The sequence below is a fragment of the Loxodonta africana genome, chromosome 1 (assembly GCF_030014295.1).
Source record: "Loxodonta africana isolate mLoxAfr1 chromosome 1, mLoxAfr1.hap2, whole genome shotgun sequence".
NCBI classification, from domain to species: domain Eukaryota; kingdom Metazoa; phylum Chordata; class Mammalia; order Proboscidea; family Elephantidae; genus Loxodonta; species Loxodonta africana.
Window position 1 is genome coordinate 180,854,675 of NC_087342.1, and position 21,320 is coordinate 180,875,994.

The following is a 21,320-nucleotide window of genomic DNA, read 5'->3' on the forward strand; positions in this document are numbered from 1 at the left end:
AGCAGCCAAGTATACTTTCTTTTCTAGTGCACATGGAACATTCTCTAGAATAGACCACATATTAGGTCATAAAGCAAACCTTAGCAGAATCCAAAACATTGAAATATTACAAAGCATCTTCTCTGACCATAAGGCCATAAAAGTAGAAATTAATAACAGAAAAAGTAGGGAAAAGAAATCAAACGCTTGGAAACAGAACAATACCCTGCTCAAAAAAGACTGGTTATAGAAGACATTAAGGACAGAATTAAGAAATTCGTAGAATCCAATGAGAATGAAAACACTTCCTATCAAAACCTTTGGGACACAGTGAAAGCAGTGCTCAAAGGTCAATTTATATCAATAAATGCACACATACAAAAAGAAGAAAGGGCCAAAATCAAAGAATTATCCCTACAACTTGAACACATAGAGAGCAACAAAAGAAATGCTCAGGCACCAGAAGAAAGCAAATGATAAAAATTAGAGCAGAATTAAATGAAATAGAAAACAGAAAAACAATTGAAAGAATTAGCAAGACCAAAAGCTGTTTCTTTGAAAAAATCAATAAAATTGATAAACCATTGGCCGAACTGACAAAAGAAAAACCAGAGTGGAAGCAAATAACCCCAATAAGAAACAAGATGGGTAATATTGCAACAGACCCAACTGAAATCAAAAGAATCCCATCAGATTACTGTGAAAAATTGTACTCTAACAAATTTGAAAACCTGGTAGAAATGGATGAAGTCCTAGAAACACACTACCTACCTAAACTAACACGAACAAAGGTAGAACAACTAAATAGACACATAACAAAAGAAGAGATTGAAAAGGTAATCAAAAAACTACCCCCCCTCCAAAAAAAAAGCCCTGGCCTGGATGCATTCGTTGCATCGTTCTACTAAACTTTCAGAGAAGAGTTAACACCACAACTACTAAAGGTATTTCAGAGCATAGAAGAGGACAGAATATTCCCTAACTCATTCTATGAAGCCAGCATATCCCTGATACCAAAACCAAAAACACCACAGAAAAAGAAATTACAGACCTATGTCCCTCATGAACTTAGATGCAAAAATCCTCAAGAAAATTCTAGCTAATAGAATTCAACAACATGTCAAAAAAATAATTCACTATGACCAAGTGGGATTCATAGCAGGTATGCAGGGTGGTTCAACATTAGAAAAACAATTAATCTAATCCATCATATAAATAAAACAAAGGACAAGAATCACAGGATTTTAACAATTGATGCAGAAAAGTCATTTGACAAAGTTCAACACCCATTCTTGATGAAAACTCTCAGCAAAATAGGAAGAGAAGAAAAATTCCCCAAAATAACAAACGGCATTTATACAAAGCCAATACCCAACATCATCCTAAATGGAGGGAGTCTGAAAGCATTCCCCTTGAGATCAGGAACCAGACAAGGATGCCCTTTATTACCACTCTTATTCAACATTGTGCTGGAGGTCCTAGCCAGAGCAGTTAGGCTAGATAAAGAGATAAAGGGCATTCAGATTGGCAAGGAAGAAGTCAAAGTATCTCTGTTTGCAGATGACATGATCTTATACACAGAAAACTACCAAAACTAATAGAACAGTTCAGCAGAGTATCAGGATACAAAATAAACATACAAAAATCAGTTGGATTCTGCTACACCAACAAAAAGAACATCCAAGAGGAAATCACCAAGTCAATACCATTTCTAGTAGCCCCCAAGAAGATAAGATACGTTGGAATAAATCTAACCGGAGATGTAAAAGACTTGTACAAAGAAAACTACAAAACACTTTTGCAAAAAACCAAAAGAGACCTAAACAAAAAAACCCAATGCTGTCGTGCAGCTGCTAACCAAAGGGTTGGCGGTTCAAATCCACCAGGCGCTCCTTGGAAAAGAGACTTTTCCAAGGAGTAAGTGGAAAAACTTACCTTCCTCATGGATAGGAAGACTTAACATTATAAAAATGTCTATTTCACCAAAAGTGACCTATAGATACAATGCAATTCCAATCCAAATTCCAACGGTATTTTTTAATGAGATGGAGAAACAAGTCACCAACTTCGTATGGAAGGGAAAGAGGCCCCGGATAAGTGAAGCATTACTGAAAAAGGAGGACAAAGTGGGAGGCCTCACACTACCTGATTTTGGAACCTGTTATACTGCCACAGTTGTCAAAACAGCCCAATATTGATACAACAACAGGTACATAGACCAATGGATCAGAATTGAGAATCCAGACATAAATGCATCCACATATGAGCAGTTGATATTTGACAAAGGCCCAAAGTCAGTTAAATGGGGAAAAGACAGTCTTTTTAACAAATGGTGCTGGCATAACTAGATATCCACCTGCAAAAAAAATGAATCATGACCCATACCTCACTCCATGCACATAAACGAACTAAAAATGGATCGAAGACCTAAATATAAAACCTAAAACAATAAAGATCATGGAAGAAAAAATAGAGACAACATTAGGAGCCCTGATACATGGCATAAACAGTATACGAAACATTACTGACAACACAGAAGAAAAACTAGGTAACTGGGAGCTCCTAAAAATCAAACACCTATGCTCATCCAAAGACTTCACCAAAAAAGAGAAAAAGATAACCTACAGTTTGGGAAAAAGTTTTTAGCTATGGCATTTCCGATCAGCACCTGATCTCTAAAATCTACATGATACTGTAAAAACTCAACTACGAAAAGACAACCCAATTCAAAAATGGGCAAAGGATATGAACAGGCACTTCACTAAAGAAGACATTTGGGCTGCTGACAGATACATGAGGAAGTGCTCACGACCATTAGCCATTAGAGAAATGCAAATCAAAAGTACAATGAGATTTCATCTCACTCCAACAAGGCTGGCATTAATCAAAAAACACAAAATAATAAATGTTGGAGAGGTTGTGGAGAGACTGGAACACTTAGACACTGCTGGTAGGAATGTAAAATGGTACAACCCTTGGAAATCGATTTGGCACTTCCTTAAAAAGCTAGAAATAGAACTACCATACAATCCAGCAGTCCCACTCCTTGGAATATATACTAGAGAAATAAGAGCCTTTACACGAACAGATATATGCACACCCATGTTCATTACAGCACTGTTTATAATAACAAAACAATGGAAGCAACCAAGGTGCCCATCAATGGATGAATGGATAAATAAATTATGGTATATTCATACAATGGAATACTACACATCGATAAAGAACAGTGATGAATCTTTGAAACATTTCATAAAATGGAGGAATCTGGAAGGCATTATGCTGAGTGAAATTAGTCAGTTGCAAAATAACAAATATTGTATAAGACCACTATTATAAGAACTCGAGAAATAGTTTAAACAGAGAAGAAAATATTCTTTGATGGTTATGAGAGGAGGGAGGGAGGGAGAGGGTTTTTCACTAATTAGATAGTAGGCAAGAACTCTTTTAGGTGAAGGGAAAGACAACACACAATACAGGAGAGGTCAGTACAGCTGGACTAAACCAAAAGCAGTTTCCAGAATAAACTGAATGCTTCAAAGGCCAGCGTAGCAGGGGCACGCGTTTGGGGACCATGGTTTCGGGGGACATCTGAGTCAATTGGCATAACAAAATCTATTAAGAAAACCTTCTGCATCCCACTTCAGAGAGTGGCATCTGGGATCTGAAACACTAGGAAGCGGCCATCTAAGATGCATCAATTGGTCTCAGCCTACCTGGAGCAAAGGAGAATGAAGAACACCAAAGACACAAGATAATTATGAGCCCAAGAGACAGAAAGGACACATAAACTAGAGATTAAATCATCCTGAGACCAGAAGAACTAGACGGTGCCCGGCTATAAACGATGACTGCCCTGACAAGGAACACAACAGAGAACCCCTGCGGAAGCAGGAGGGCAGTGGGATGCAGACCCCAAATTCACAGAAAAAGACCAGACTTAATGGTCTGACAGAGACCAGAAGCGTGGTCCCCAGACCCTCTGTTAACCCAAGTCAAGACCAAGTCTTCAGACAGGGTTTAGACTGGACAATGGAATCGAAAATGATACTGGTGAACAATGAGCTTCTTGGATGAAGTAGAAACATGAGACTATGTTGGCATCTCCTGTCTGGAGGGAAGATGAGAGGGCAGAGGGGGTCGGAAGCTGGCCAAATGTACATGAAAAGAGAGAGTGGAGGGAAGGAGCGTGCTGTCTCATTAGGAGGAGAGCAATCAGGATTATATAGCAAGGTGTATATAAATTTGTGTATGAGAGACTGACTTGGTTTGTAAACCTTCACTTAAAGCACAATAAAAAAAAATAAATCTCAAAAAAAAAAAAAAAAAAAAACCATTACCATTGAGTTGGCTCTAACTCAGGGTAACCCCATGTGTTACAGAGTAGAACTGCTCCATAGGGTTTTCTTGCCTGCAGTCTTTACAGAAGCAGATCACCTGGGCTTTCTTCTGCAGCGTTGCTCGGTGGGTTTGAACTTCCAACCTTTTGATTAGCAGCTGAGTGTATTAACCATTTGCACCACCCAGGGATGTAGAGATTTCACACTGGGGTTAGCTATAGAGTGCTTTTACACATCTCAAGTCAAAATAGCCACTGGAAGTTAAATGGGTGAGTAGCCTTTTTATCAAGTGATGAGAGAGAACTGCAGCCATCTCCCCAGGTGTAAGCATTATAAATAAGCCCTTACCTTATCGCAGAAAGCTAGTCACCTAGTTAACTGTTACACTGTGAAATTCAATCAGAAAATAGGAGTATTTTAAAGACATAAAGTATTTTTCAGCTACAAAAGGAATGTTCACCCAGTATGATACACCTGTTTACTTGCTTTCCTGCCCACTAGGGGGCACTGCCTCCTGCAATCCACAGCTTGTCCGTGGTACTTAATTTACTCAGAAATATTCTAAAGGTGGTCTTAAGAGTTTATCTACTCTTAATTGGGTGTGTTAGGGAAGTATTTCCCATCTAAGTGTCCAGTGCTCAGGCTGTGACAAATAGTAGAGGCTTATTGTTTTGCAAAACAATAAGAGAAAGAATACCTTTCAAAAATAATACCTTTTTTTGTTTTGTTTTGTTTTTAGAGAAATATAAAAGAAGGAAAAAATGGCCTGTGATTCCACAGCCCATTTAAACTTAATGTGTACATATGGTTAGAAAATTTCAATGTTACAGAAAGAAAATGAAGAGTAGTTTTTTCTATCCACAATCGAACAACATATTGCACTGGGCAAATCTGCTGCAAAAGACCTCTTTAAAGTGTTAAAGAGCAAAGATATCACCTTGAGGACTAAGGTGCACCTGACCTAGACCATGATATTTTCAATTGTGTCATGTGCTGGACAATGAGCAAGGAAAACTGAAGAAGAAATTGATGCGTTTGAATTATGGTGTTGACAAAGAATATTGAACATACCATGGACTGCCAGAAGAAAGAACAAATTTGTCTTGGAAGAAGTACAGTCAGAATGCTCCTTAGAAGCAAGGATAGTAAGAATTCATCTCACGTAGTTTGGGTATGTTATCAGGAGGGATCAGTCCCTGGAGAAGGTCATCATGCTTGGTAAAGTACAGGGTCATCGAAAAAGAGGAAGACCCTCAATGAGATGGATTGACACAGTGGCTGCATCAATGGGCTCAAGTATATCAGCAATTATGAGGGTGGCGCAGGACTGGGCAGTGTTTTGTTCTGTTGTACATGGGGTCACTATGAGTTGAAACCAACTGTGTGGCACCTAACAACAAATTGTCTCCAACCTCTATTCCCCAGATTCTCCTTTCCTCAAATTTTATTTTCTAAAAAGTATACAAAAGGGACCATACATTTTCTGTACTTTTCATAACTTCTGTCAGCACATTTATAGATATAGCTCATTCTTTTAATTGCTGGTATAGTCTGCTATCCATTTCCTAAATCATGATTTATTTAATCCGTCCCCTAGTGATGGACATTTATGTTTTGTTCAGTGTTTCTTTGGTCATTATAAATAACTGTGCAGTGATGCTTTTGTACATGTATATTTTGCACTTTGGTAGATATATCCATGGTAAATTCCGAGAAAAGGAGGGAAACCCTCAATGAGATGGATTGACAAAACAGTCACAAGAATGGAGTCAAAAATAGCAACAATCATGAAGGTTGAGCAGAACTGGCAACGTTCCATTATTAAACATAAGGTCACCACGAGTAGGAGCCAACTCAGTGGTAGCTAACAACAACAACAAAATCGTAGATATGCAAGTGCTCTAAGGAAAGGATATATGGGTTTAAAATTTTGATAAATATTGTCAGTTAAGACATTTATTTTCAGGAACTCCAAATGATTCTTTATGTGCAGCATCCTTCTACATTAAGTGTATTCTTCACACTCAGTGTTAAGTACAGAGTTGTAAAAGTACATTCCCTACCACTAAAATTAGGGAATTTAAAGATTGATGGATATGGATATGGAAATTTTCAGTTTGCTGATCTGGCATGAGTATGGTTTTTCTAACCAACTAATTTCCAGAAAGCAGGTCATTATGATTTCGCACTCCTCCCTGCCCCCGCCACCCCCCCCCCCGCCCCCGCCAGCCCCTGAGACTAGTAGGTTGACCTGAAACTGCTTGGTGTGGTGGAAATTACAGGGACTTGGAGCCAGACAGTCCTGGCTCATATTGACTCTGTTCTTTGCTGGATAAAGTGACTGGTCGGGTACTAAGCCTCTCTTATCATCAGTTTCTTCATCTTTAAGTGTGTATGTGTGTTGGGGGGGAAAATATTCACTTACATGCAGAGGAAATGAGAACTTATGCTACTGTATATTTTTCTCTTCCCCTCATTCACATGCCTTTGTTCCATTGTCACTAAGAATACATAGCTTGCAAAAGGAGTAGTGTTGCCAGTGGATACTTGGGGAATAATTTTTCGCTGGGCAGAGCTTAATGATTATAGGTCTTGGTCTTTCGGAGGCTTGTTTTATTGAACTGAGCTCACTAATCACATCACTCACAATGAAATGTCTGCCCCATAAGAAGAAGCCGAGATGGAAGTAGAGAATTGAAGCTTTCATGTGATATAGCCTCAATTTTGGAGGGGCATTGAGAACAGCCTGACCCAGTTAACAGCTGAAGGCTGGACAAGTCTCACTGTGTCCACACAGTGGTCACTCAACCAATATTGTACAGTTGAGTGACATTAGCCCCTTGTCTTATGGGTGGAACTCAATGAGTCCTTATTAAGCCCGTGAGTTGGTTAGACCCCAACCAAGACTAATAATCAGTATTTCAACTCTTGGACAGAATTTTGCTATTAACACCCAAGAGGGAAGAGAAAGGGGAGGTTAAGAGCAAGGGTGTATAACTGGAAATGAGAAGCCTTCTGCTCCCGCAGTGCCCAGGATGGCTGGCCATCAGGTTCAGACAGGTTACTCGTGTCTCAGGCCAAGACAGAATGCAGATTAATGAACCTTGGGAAGCTTTGCCCACTGCCCAGGGTCTTGAGAACCCTGCAGTATTATGTGGTCTTACAGCATAGCAAAGTGTGGCCCGGGGTGGACATGGGATATCATCTCCCATTTCCTCCAAATTCCTGGTTCCGTGCACTGGCAAAAGCCATCTAACCTTTCATAGGAATGAAAAATGGTCTGAGATATTCCCGTAAACAACTTAAGCTTTGCCGGAGTGAAAATGAGGAACATTGTGTTAACCAAAGTATTTTTAACTGAGGAAAAGGACACAAACCAGCTCAGCCATTTTGTGAATTAACAGGAGGACTTGGAATTTGTTTCTTATACATTCTTAGTAATTTGACAGGGGAAGGTGAGGGGCATTAAATAATATACAAAAGACAAATACCTGGCCCCTGTCACATTTCTTAATTCAAAGTAATTCATTCTATTATTGAAAAAATGCATTCATTCATTCAACGAACATTTATGGAATACCTACAATATGCTGGACTCTGTGCTTAGTGGACACTAAGAAACAACACAGACATGTTCCATAACCTCACAAACATAGCTAACAAATGAGGGGGAAAAGGAGCTCAAAATCAGGTAATTATAATACTGTGAGCGAGAGTAGATGTGACTATTTGAAAAGAACTTTCTTACATTAAATTAAAATCTGGCTCCACCTACTGGTTCTGTTTTATTTCTCTTTGTGCCAGGAGTTCTCTAGTGAACTCTGAGTTTGGGTTCCCCCAAAAGCAGAGTGGTTACTCCTGATCCCAGTAGGCAGGAGTGAAAGAGTGTAGAGGGTGAGCCATGGAAGGAAGCAACACTGGGGCTGGATTCCACTGAGACTTCTGAGAGGAAGCACAGAGAATGCCTCCCAAAGTTGTCCATCTAGAGGACAGGAGTTTGGGGCATTATCTACTTGCTCCTGACCCTGTTGGTTGAGGCTGCCCCCTAGGCCACATGGGCTTCACGGCCTTCCAGAGAATGCTAATAACCCAGGTGTGCTTGAGGTAGATGACGTTGTAAGTGTCCAGGGGCAGTGAATACAAAAGAGATATATGTGCCTGTGAAGAATTAGACAGCTTCATTCTACCTCAGGGCCGTACAGAATAAATCCATTCCCTCTCCTCTGTAAAACAGCGGAATGTACCTCTTGTGTACTCCTAAGTTTTTCTAAACGAGCACATTGCATGGTTTTTATTCCTCCTGTCATCCTGTTTGTTCTCAGGTTGTGCTGAAATTGCATAAAAATTGAGTGTGGTACTCTAGATGGGCCAGCCAGCACACATAGGGAAAGAGACCGTGTCATGGAGCTTTTCACAGTGATCCAGTGCTGGGTGATTTGGTTGTTTTGAGAGACATTCAAATTGATATTATAAATTGTTTTTTTCATAATCTACTTTATGTTGGGGTATAGTTTAGTTTTTACATTTTTTAAAACAGCTCTTAAATATTTATGATAAAATGCTTAACTTTTTGATACTATGTTTTCAAACTCTTGTACTGCCTTCAGAGCTTAAATTTTTTACATAGACTGTGCGCTGCAATGGAGCCATTTTGAATTGTAATGGAAAAAAAAATTTTTTTTGTAATGGAGATACCTTTAAATCATTAAGTAGAAATCTGCTGTCTCTTCAGCCAAGTTTCTGTGTACTCCACATAAATGAGGTATTAGTTTAATTTCAATTTAAGACTTTATTCTTTTTTAGGAAAATATATTTACAATAACTACTTTAACCTGGCAGGGGCTCTTCTGTATACCAGACTGGTGAACTCTTTAGGTGAGTGTGGACACATTTTTTAAAACTGATGAATTTAGTCATAAATCAGAGGACTTAATTATATGTATCTTTTGAGTTGAGATTTTCTTTAATTTCTTCTTTGTGGTTTCAGAGGTGACAGAGGAAGAAAAACAGTGGCTTTGGTCAAAATATTTTTGGAAAATTAAATAGCAGTGACTTCCCTGAAACCCTGGTGGCGTAGTGGTTATGTGCTACGGCTGCTAACCAAAAGGTTGGCAGTTCGAATCCACCAGGCGCTCCTTGGAAACTCTATGGAGCAGTTCTACTCTGTCTTTTAGGGTGGCTATGAGTCCAAATGGGCGCTACAGCAACGGGTTTCCCCCCGAGCCCCAAGGGATAATAAAACTACTCACCAGCAGAGGGTGCAAAAGTCTAGAAAAAGAAAATACAGAACTTGGCATCTGGAAAAAAATAATTTCTTGGTTTTATTGGCACAATAAAAAAAAGTGAAGGTAATTAAGAAAATGCCACATCTTTAAGCATTCTAAATAATACAAGACCAGGAAAATGTGATGAAATTTTAAAATTAATCATTTTCAACATAGTTTAATGCGTGTAAACTTTTTCTTTATACAGTATCAAAATTAAATCTCTGGTTATATCGATATATAGCTAGATCTTAAAACCTATGAACATAAACCGATGTAAATGTCAGAATCACTGTCCTTGGTGCATGTTTTCTTTTAGAATCACGATTATGTTTGTAGCAGAATATATGTAATGGTTTATTTTTTTAATCAGAATTACACTCATGTGTGATGGTTTCTATTGAGCGTATACTTTTGGTATGTTTCTAGAAGTCTTTATTAACGTGAGATAGAAACATTTTCTCTCTCATTTCATAGCTACTACAAGCAAAATATACAGTCTTTAAGTATTTCATAGTTTATATAATTAGATATAAATATCTAGTGGCTTGTCTTTAAGGACACTGTTTTAATGTAATGTTTATTGGCTTTCTGGTTTTTAAAAAAAGCTCAATAAAATAATTTATATTTTGGTTTTGGGAACTCCGTCATATCTCCTATTTTTAAGAGACTTGCTGCTCCTTTATATTGGAATTCAGTGTGCGTTGAATTCAAAAGTAATCAGTTTTTTGGGCTTTAGGGCTTTGGGCGTTTTAGCCCAGTTGATGCCAAAGTACATTAAATAATATATTCTGATATCTTGAGAACTTCACATTGCAAAGTTATTTATGTGCTTAAAGTATTTTATAGTTTTTAGACTTTATAATGAGTAAAGATTTTTTTATATTGATATCCAGTTATATATACATATATATTCATATATATGTATGCATAGATAACACACATATATGTATGTATGTGTATTTGTGAAGCAATGATTTTCATGGAAGATTTTGCTCTCTAAAATCACATTTAGAATAAGTTTATTAATCTATTGTGTTTTCTAAAACATAACCCCATATTTCAGAATGTGTAATGTTGTAATTGTTTGCCAAATATTTTCTACTCTGCTAAAAAACAAAATTATGGAATATATAACATTTGGAACTTTTTTTTTTAGCAGAATGATGGTCTAAAAACATTTGATTTTTAGACAGATTCAGTTGCTGCTATACAGTACAGTTATAATATGTCAGCTTTTAAAGGTAAGTAATGTAAAGAGAAACTTCCCACTAGGTGTTTGTTGAATATCATGTATCTAACGAATTAGTTAGAAAATACTTATTTTGCTATGTTCATTAATTAGGATTGAATTTGATCTTAACAAATATTACTGTAATGTTGGTACTGCTTACATTTTAAGAGGTTCTTTTATTCATGTCTATTTCGTGGTCATAATTGCCAGTATTCTGAGCTGCGCAGCTAAACTGTCCTTTACATGCCTGCCAATAGGATCCTTCTGTAGGCTCCTTAGAATGGAAGTTCCAGCTTTGCTGTTCCCTGGCTTGGAAATGAAGATTAGAGACACCTGTAACCACTGATGTAGTACTTACAGGCAGGTGGGTAAAGTGCCTGCTGCTGGATATTCTGTTCTTGTTGCTTAAGGAACAGGACAGGCTGACCCAGAATAGGGGCGAAGATATCACCAGCCCCACATCTAGTGTTTCACCTTCCCTTTCTCAGGTTTGCTTGGGTTACGTGGAGTTTACTTCTAAGGAATAAATAGATGCCTTTATAGTACATTGGAGCCCCTGGGTGGTGCAAATAGTTAATGCACTCGGCTGCTACACCAAAAGGTTGGAGGTTCAAGTCTACCCATACACATGAAAGAAAGGCCTGACAGTCTACTTCTGAAAAATCAGCCATTGAAAACTCTATAAAGCACAATTCTACTCTGACACACTTGGGGTTGCCATGAGTTGGAATTGACTCAGTGGTGACTTTTTTTTTTTAAATAGTTTGTTACCCCAGTGACATGAACCAGCCTGTCCAGATTCAGCCAGTGGCTGATGGATGTTCAAGAGCAATATTTTTCAGCTTAGAAAAATGTTGCCTTTTGATTGACATAAAAAATGCTTACCTCCATTTTAATGTGATTCAAGCTATCAAAATAATTTTAAATATTATGACTAAAAACATGTCAAGGCAATGTTAGCTGTAGAACGTTCAAACTACATATTTCTCTGCCACCTGCATCATTCCCTTTCAGAAGAAAATCACAGTTTTAGGGTGATTGTTTCACTATTCTATGCTTAGTCATCTGCCTATGACTCTGGCTTTTGTGTTGCAGGTGGTTATGTGGGCACCTTTTCACAGTCCAGCCCCTGGGTGGGCAAATGGTTAACATACTTACTGCTAACCAAAAAGTTGACAGTTGGAGTCTACCCAGAGGTGCCTTGGAGGAAAGGCCTTGTGATCTACTCCCGAAAACTCTGCCGTTAAAAACCCCATGGAGCCCAGTTCTACTCTGACACACATGGGGTCAATATGAGCCAGAATAGACTTGCTGGCAACTGGCGGTGGTGGTGGCGTCACAGCCCACACTGAGAGCCTGGTGTGTGGAAACCCCTGTCCCCATAAAGGGGCAATCCATGACAACCGTAAAAGCTACCCACCACTTTATTGTTCTACTTTTTATTAACTTTGTAAAAGTCTGGAAATAGTTGAGATAGCAAATCGCTTGCTTTGAAAAAATTCCACAGAAATCTATCAGTTTTTTTATTGCGTTAAAAAAAAGAGTAGGTAAAATATCGTGTGCTTTAATAAGTGAAGCACAGCTTACAATTTTTAACAGCAATATAAAAATACAGTACAGAGCATAAATAAATAATGTCTTTTCATTTCTAGTCAGATTTTGAAACTCTCAACATTAGCTATAATTTCACTGGAATGGGAGACACAATGTCCATATGCTAATGTTGTGTAAACCCACAAAATCGTATTAAATAAAATCAATAAGTAATTAAAGAAATCAAATTAATTCAACTTGTAGTAATAGGAAAACTAATAACATCATTTACTGTTTTTCTACAGAGTTTAAATCTGTTATCAAGCACTTTAAATAAATAATAGTTCAGACACCCACTTCCAAGTTGTGAAGGGCATATACAAAGCTTCTTTGCAATCACAGAAAAGTTTGAAAAGGTTCACAATACAACACCTTGCATTTCAGATTAATTTTTACACCGTATTTTACTTTTTCGTTAGAGCTTTAAAAAGTATATATGCACCTGTATGTTTGAGAAAATCTTGATGAAGGAGGTCATATAAGCCTTAGAGTAACGCACAACCAGAAATATCTTAGGGTATACAGTTTTTTTTTTTAATTTGAATATTCAAGTATTTAAGTTTTATAAAGCCATGTGATACCTCCTGAATGTTTCCCAGAAGTTCTCATATTAATTGTTAGAAACGGGCTTATTTTTTTTTAAAAATTCTGAGTTTCTGAAATCAATTTAACATTATTTAAACTTATCTTTCTACTTTTTGTGGTAGTTTTTTTTTTTTTAACTTAGAAAGATTTTTATGGTTAAATTCTTAAATATTGAAGGAATTCACAGAAAACTTTAAAAGGCTTTAGGCTTGCTGACTAGAAATTCAAGAGGGCCTTCACATATTGATGCTCATTTTTTTAAGGGGGCACATTTGTTAATCTAATAGCTCAAATCTGTATTTTGGAAAACTGAGCAAAAATGACTCACATGTTTTCAGCCTACCTCTGTATGCATATTGTGGGGTGGGGTGGGATTGGGGAACGCCTTTTCAAGCAGAAGATTTAGATCAGGAATATGCTCACATTGGAGCCACTAGGAATCCTGAGAAAGAGGAGTAGACATACTCGGAGGAATACAGACCATTCGACTCAGCATTGGGCAGCTGGAGCCACACCTGGTCATTTTCTGTGAGATCGATTATTGCACTCCCTGAAGCCTGATCCAGGTAGCCTTTGGTGTATTCATCATAGGTGTACATTATGGGGGTGCCATTCTTATACAGGCCAACCCAAACATGGGTCCCTTTCACATGCACGTGGTAGGAGAAATAGTATATTCCTGGTATCACACAAGTAAAGATTCCAGTTCTTGGGTCATAATGCTGTTGCTTGTTATACAAAATCTTATCAAATGGGATGGGGGAGCCTATTGCTGGGTAAGCTTTGGAGAGAATGACAGTAAAAGCAGACACAGGCATTCCTGTAACACCCTGATTGGCACTAACAAGAGGCGTTCCAGAAAGACTGGGCCTTTGGCCTGCCTTTGTGAAGCCTTCCGGCATGACTGCTTGTCCTGGGGGGCCTGGAGGCCCTGGAGGCCCTGGGAGGCCAGGCTCTCCAGCATGACCTCTTGGGCCTGGAGGTCCAGCTGGCCCAATTGGTCCACTGAGGCCCTTAGTTGCTACACCAGCTGGGCCAGGAGGACCTGGATTTCCTGGATCCCCTTTAGATCCAGGGAATCCTGGAATGCCTGGTGGCCCAATGGGGCCTCTAGTACCTGGTATTCCAGGGGCACCTCTTGGACCAGGCTCGCCATTAAGTCCAGGAACTCCTTTAGCTCCTGCTGGGCCCATAGGACCTAGAAGACCAGGAGACCCTCTAACTCCAGAATCACCTTTTGGGCCTGGTAAACCTGGGTCACCTTTAGGACCATTGAGACCTGGTTCTCCTGCATACCCTGGTTTTCCATCTAAACCAGGGGGGCCTCTTTCTCCTTTAGCCCCAGGGTATCCAGCAGGCCCTGCTGGCCCTGTCTCACCTTTAGCACCTGGAATACCGTGGTTGCCTGGGATGCCTTTTGGTCCTTGGGGTCCCATATTTCCAGGGGGTCCAGTCAGACCTGGTTCCCCAGGAAGACCTGCTGGGCCCTGTTCCCCTTTGGCACCTGGACTCCCCGGAAGGCCGACGGGTCCTCTTTGCCCTTTCAGGCCTGGCAAGCCTGGTTTCCCAAAGCCTGGAGCCCCTGGGGCCCCAGCTATTCCTGGAGCCCCGGGGTGACCTTTTGCTCCCGGAATTCCTGGCTGGCCTGGGGCTCCAGTGGGTCCTGGCTTTCCAATGCCTTCTAGTCCTTGTTCCCCAGGAGGGCCTTGTGGACCCGGTGGGCCAGTGGGTCCCCTTTCCCCTGGAAAGCCCCGATCACCTTTGATGCCTGGTTGTCCTGGAAACCCATTTTCACCTCTTTTCCCTACTCCAGGAGGACCAGGTGGTCCCATGGGTCCCTGAGCACCTGGAAGGCCCCTTTCACCTGGGCGGCCAGGAGCACCATATCCTGTTTCCCCCTTCTGTCCACTCACACCAGGGACTCCCGGTGTACCCTTTTCCCCAGGAAAGCCTCTGGGTCCGGGGGCTCCTGTAGGTCCCTGTTGTCCAGGTTTTCCTGACACAGAAATTCCAGCTGGGCCAGGTATTCCAGGTGGCCCTGGCAGACCCCGGGGTCCTGGTAAACCAGCTGGTCCAATATCTCCTTTTGGTCCATATGGTCCTCTTTCTCCTGGTTTTCCTGGGAGTCCTGGCACACCTGGCTTTCCAGTGACTGATGGTCCTGGTGGTCCTGGCAACCCTGGCTCTCCTTTGGGTCCAGGACTTCCGTAGCCTGGTTTTCCTGGTGGTCCAGAAGGACCTGGGTACCCCCGAGGTCCAGCAGGGCCTGCTGGTCCAGGAATACCTTGCTGTGGTCTTACTGATATGCCTAAAAGATACACCCAAAGAAGGAGATATCAGTAACATTACTGAGGATAATTGTTGCTTCTCTAAATATGAATTGGGATAAGGCATTTCTGTATTTCTCAGTTCATTCAACAGCCTTTAGGCCAACCAGTCTTAAATGGTTTTGGAAAATTTTATTTTATTTTTTTATGAAACATTGCTAGAGAAGATGCTTTCCCAAGACTCTGGCTACCATAATACTTTCATTATACCCTAATAATCTATACAAATACGCTGGGATTGAAGAATTCATCTAGAATAAGAGTGCAGTGAAGGTAGATTTATCACATTTGTTTTGGGAAAATCATCCACTTAGAAAGGAAAGGAAAAAAAAGATATTTGACCAAAAAGGAATAAAAAAGACAAGTGCAGAATAAATGGAAAAATGTTGAAGAACTATACCAGTTTTCCCTCACAAAAGCTATCTATAAATCAAAAATGAGAAATGAGTTAATTCTAATTTACATCTGCCATAGCGATTTTGAATATAATTTGGATATAGGTTGATTTTTTCTCACTAACCTCAGTACATCCTATGAGCGCTTGTACTCTCCATTGTTGTTGTTAGCTGCCATCAGGTCAGCCCCAACTCATGGGAACCCCGTGTACAGTGGTATTGGATCATTGTGATCCCTAGGGTTTTCATTGGCTGGTTTTCAGAAGTAGATCACCAGGTTTTTCTTCCTAGTCCATCTTGCTTTGGCAGCTCCACTGAAACTTGTTCAGCATCATAACAACTCAAAAGCCCCCACTGACAATTGAGTGGTCACTGCACGTGAGGTGCTTGGCTGGGAATTGAACCTGGTCTCCCACACGGAAGGCGAGAGTTCTACCACTGAACCACCAGTGCCCTTATACTCTCCATTACTGACTTAAAAATGGAAACAAACCATCAGGGAATTAGAAATAGTATTAAAGCAAAAAGTGCTATTGGGCCTCAAGTGTGACTGAAGCACACAACTACTCCTGCAGGAGCTTCAGCCACGAAGAGCGTTATCAGTACTTTAGGAGGTTTTCAAGTGCTGTTTTAGTCTTTCCAAGGTGGACTGTCACAGGGCATTACAGGCATCAGGACATACCATAAGCGAAATATCACCATTGCAAAGAATCTTTCGGCAGTAACCATCACAACATCTACATAAAATATTCTGTATTTTGCAGAATAATTCTTAAACCACTATCAAAGATGATAATCAAATTACGTGATTTTTAATATCTACTTGCAGAATTTATATTAAAGCCATTTTCAGGTTACTAAGTTTTCAGAAACATAGAATGCTTGCTTATCCCATGTAGATTTTTACACTGTCAGAAAATGTCTTGTAGTAATGATAAAGACTTAGTAAATATCACTGTAGTTGTAGTAAATGTCACTGTAGTTGAATAGTTTGGTCAATAACTCATAGTTATGACTTCTGAGCCACATTTTAAAAAGATGATTAATGTACTTATGCTCTATTCAACTAAGTAAAAATTCAACTAAATATTCAATAGTTTAAAAAATTAAAAGGGAATTAATGTTGAATGAATTGAAAATTGCTTTTAAAAACATATGGGTATAGTTCGCTTTAACTAATAATTGTTGATACAATATTGTATTTAAAAAAAAACTTTACTGTTGATTGGCATTTAAGAAGCAGTCAGCCAATAGTAGTTGCTAACATTATTCTCTTGGGTAGAGATATTGCTGAGATTTGAAAAACATTTGGTGAGAAATGAGATATAAAATGCAGAGCAGAACCATTAAAATAGATTTGCTGAAATAGGAAAGTAACCATTTTAGACTGAGGTACCTTTATATTTTAGGATAAGTAGAGTTATATTTCAATTTACAAATATTTAAATGGATGGTGTTTACCCATGGATTTTCAGAAAATGACATCAGGAAAAAGACTATGAGAAAAAATTAATTTATGGAAATGGTATCAATACATTAGCACATATCTTGTTGTCTTTAGTGTACATGTATATGTCTATATGCAAACCGGATGTCGATATAGAGTAAACCCACAATGTTATAGAGTAGATGAATAAATAAAGGATTCCTTTAAGGTTTGGAATAAAATTAAAAAAAAAAAAAAAAAAAAACCATTGCCTTTGAGTCTGACTCGTAGCAACCCTATAGGACAGAGTAGAACTGCACCATAGAGTTTCCAAGGAGTGCCTGGTGGATTTGAACTGCCACACTTTTGGTTAGCAGCCATGGCACTTAACCATTATGCCACCAGGGTTTCCTGGAATAAAATAGCACATTTAAAAAAATGCAGACTATGTTGATGGGTGTTTGTATAAGAGTCTTATTATAAGGATCATGTTCATACTAAAAAAATTGTCTTAATCTGATTGAAATCTGTTTAAATGTTAAAATAGAGAGGAAAAGCAAGTCTTACTGAAAATGACTGCACAGAGCACCATGTGAGACTCAGAACTCCAGTGACAGGGTGATCGCTATCACAGGGAACGTCCCTCTAATGTGTCCTCAGCCTCTCAGTGCAAGAGCAAATGTGATTTCTATTGAATCCTTGAGGTTCAGCTACTGTTCACAGTTTGCCATCTGAAATACTTCATTCATTCAAGATGAGGGTGATAACATCCTCAAGGAAAGACAAATATCCAATAGAGAAGTTTTCTAAATGCCCATAAACTGAAATAGTGGCTGGTTGTGTCACCTGCAACTGCCCGCCAGCTGTGGAGTCCTCTGCAGAGTAATTTATTGTGTGTCTTGACTGAACTCTTTTAGCTTATGTTGAATAGATGTTCCCATGAATTATTAGGAGCCTCTTTGTATTTCTGTCATCAACTTCATGTTTTACTTATATAAACTGTGGCCTTTTTTATTGTTACAGCATGTTAGTGCCTGCCTTTGGATGATAATGTACTTGACTTTCCACCTTGCATTATCAAGTAGAGACTGAGGTGGATTTAATCATTAAAATGTAACTTCTAAACTTTACCATTTGTTAACAAGGTACACGTTTTCATTTATTCTATAAGCTTCTGAAAGTACTGCATTTCATTTTTAATTCAAGACTATTTATTGTGATTTTGGCACAGTGGTTAAAGCACTCGGCTGCTAACTTGAAGACTGGCAGTTCAAACCCACCAGCCACTCCTGGGAAGAAAGATGTGGCAGTCTGCTTCCACAAAGATTTATAGCCTTGGAAACCCTATGGGGCAGTTCTGCTCTGGCCTGTAAGGTTGCTATGATTGGATCGACTCAATGGCAATGGCCTTGATTTTTGTTTTACAGAGTATTGAATCCAGTGTTGTTCATCAAACATTTAAAATTGAATTTGTTGCTTTAAGTGAAGTAGCCAGTTTCCTTGTCTTTTGTACTTCTATCTAACTTCTGTCTTCTCTTATTTTTTTTTAATATTTTGATACATGCAAGAGTATGTGTTCTGCTGTGAATTTGTTTTTCAATAATAAGCTACCTCTCGTGAAATATTTTAAATTTTATCTTTCTTCTTAAAAAGACAGCCCCATAAGTTTCATTTGCTGAGAATGGCTGTACAAATATTCTTAGCTTTATTTAGAGGATAAAATATAATGAAAACTATAACTATAATGAAAAAATATCATGGAGAGGAAATTTGAATCCTACAATAAGTTTAGATTACTCAGTTCTATTCAGCAGATGTTTGACAGGCAGTTAGTGTCAGATGCTGTTAAACGGAATTAGTGAATATGAGACTTAATGGTCACTCTTCTTTGAGAATGTGTTAGAACTTTGCATAGATTGTCTCAGTACTCTTCACCATAACTAACAAAGCTGGACAGATGAGGAGCAGATTTAAGAAGAAAATAAAGACTTACCTAAGGCTACATCACCAGAAGTACAAACAAAAGTAATAGAAGTAGTAGTAGCAACAGTAGTAGTAATTACTAACAATTGTTTTTTGAAGCACTTTGTAGATATTAACTCATTTAAGCCTCATAACAGCCCTCTAAGATAGCTGTTCCTTGTTTTGCAAATGAGGAAACTAAGGCACAGAAAGGGTAAATAACCTACCAAGGGACATATAGCTAGTACTGGCAGTTAAGTCTGTGCAGTTAACCACTAAACTATACAAAAATGTATAAACAATAATGAGAATGACTATTACATTTGCCCCTTAAATTTATATGGGAGGGGTATCAGGTTTTATTTGATAAGACACAGTCTGTGTAAATTTGTAGGCTAGTTGAATAGGTTTCAAAAGTATGTTTAAGTGTTTAGATATATAAACTTGCTACTGTACACTTGGCCATTATTTTTAGTTAAAATATTTTAAACTTGACTAATTTTGTTTGGATTAATATTTCTTTATGGGTAGTTATTTGTGCAAAGACATCATTTGAGGGGGAAAATGTCCACACATGAAAATTCTTAATATTTTTTAGGTATATCTTTCTACCATGTTTATTGTGCAAAAGATATTAATGTTCTTGAATAGACCTACTCTTTCCACAAATCATTTTCTTGTAATAATTTGGACTAACTCAGGAGTATTAAAAATAATTCAACACCAAACAGAGTTAAAAAACATTTTGTTAGGAAGGTCATTAAGACTGTAGAAAGCAACAACCAACTACTTAATAGAGCAAAATATACAATTCAGCTTACCTTTACTCTTTATGGCATAGGGAATGAAGAACTGTGTCTTGGTGTTGGGAAGTGGGCCTTTTATGCCTGCAGGTGTTTGGTATCGCTCAGCATAAAACACTCCATGAACCAAGTTCAAGGACATTAGCAGCAAAAAGGCTATTTGTGGCAGCATATTCTCAGGTGGATTCTGAAAAACAGAGAGGAATAATTTCATACAGCTTTGTTGTTGACCTGTTTCCCTTTTCTAACATTGCACAGATAAATTCCGTACATAGCTGTCTACTCGTTTTTAACCTACCCTATACATTTTGAATATATTCCATAAATTAATGAGAGTTAATTTTTTTTTAGTTATGTGAATGCATGTCTTAGTTGTTTTGGGGAACCACATTAAAGTAATCAAGTAAAAACGAAGTGATTTATAAAAAAGAAACACAGGAACCGTCATTGGATGCCTATACTAAATAGTTCAGGATCTCTGACATGGAATGAAATATCCAATAGCTTCAAAATACACTGAAATTCAGATCAGGGCATGTTTTAATATATATGTTTATATTAGGACTATTTTATATAAACTGATACAAATTAAACCCTCTGAGTGCATTTTTTATGGGAAGCTATTTTTTTTTTAAATCACAAAAAGAGAAATAGTTAATCCGTTGAAGCTTGTTACCGAGCAAGATAACACATGACCAGTCAGTGCTGAGCAATAGACTTACCTGCGTGCTCAGAATTCCTGGAGATGGTCTCTTGACAGCTTTCCGAGGCCTCCTCTGCCCAGGTGAGCAGTGCAGAAGATGCCCTCTCCAGAGCTGCCCCGAAGTATTTATACTTTTTTTCCCATTCTACATGTGGTTACCCTGAGTTTAAGCTCCTCCCCTCAAAGGTGGTAAGCACTAATTATGGTAGAAAGTTCTATTGAGCAAGCATACAGGATGAGGCTGGGCACTTCTTTTCCTTGTTTTCTTATTGAAAAATAAACTCTTTGTTTTAAATATATATTAATAGTTTTCACCTTGTACCATCTTCTCCTGTGATTTTATTTTAGAAGTTATTACTCAGATGCTTAGGTTGGTTCATGATGGGACAATAATACACCTTTTTAGTTTGAGAAACACATTCTTGTGTTATTAGGCTGAAAATATTTGGTAGTATATATAAATGTGGGAAGAGTATTTATTGGCACACTGGTTATTTAATCCATCATCTAAATTCTGCATTTATTATATAGAGCCATCAATGTGTCCATTAATATCCTTAAATTTTATTACCATTTTTACTTATATTTAGGCTTGAGAGAAACAAACAAAATGGTAAAAATTTTGACATGCTTATTTCAGGATTTTAGTGTAAGCCCTCAGAAGTTAGTAAGAGGAAATTTAAACATGATAGGATGTTAAATATCTCAA

General features: G+C 38.4%; 1 protein-coding gene across 1 annotated transcript; it reads right to left on the reverse strand.

Moving 5' to 3' along the window:
- Positions 1–13,341: 13,341 nt before the first annotated feature.
- Positions 13,342–20,139, reverse strand: COL10A1 (collagen type X alpha 1 chain). The gene is made up of 2 exons (XM_003404276.3): positions 19,927–20,139; positions 13,342–15,303 (listed from the first exon to the last, which is right to left on the reverse strand). The coding sequence occupies exons 1-2, from the start codon at positions 20,120–20,122 to the stop codon at positions 13,415–13,417; spliced, it is 2,085 nt and encodes a 694-aa protein (XP_003404324.2). The 5' UTR covers positions 20,123–20,139; the 3' UTR covers positions 13,342–13,414.
- Between the last annotated feature and the right edge of the window lie 1,181 nt (positions 20,140–21,320).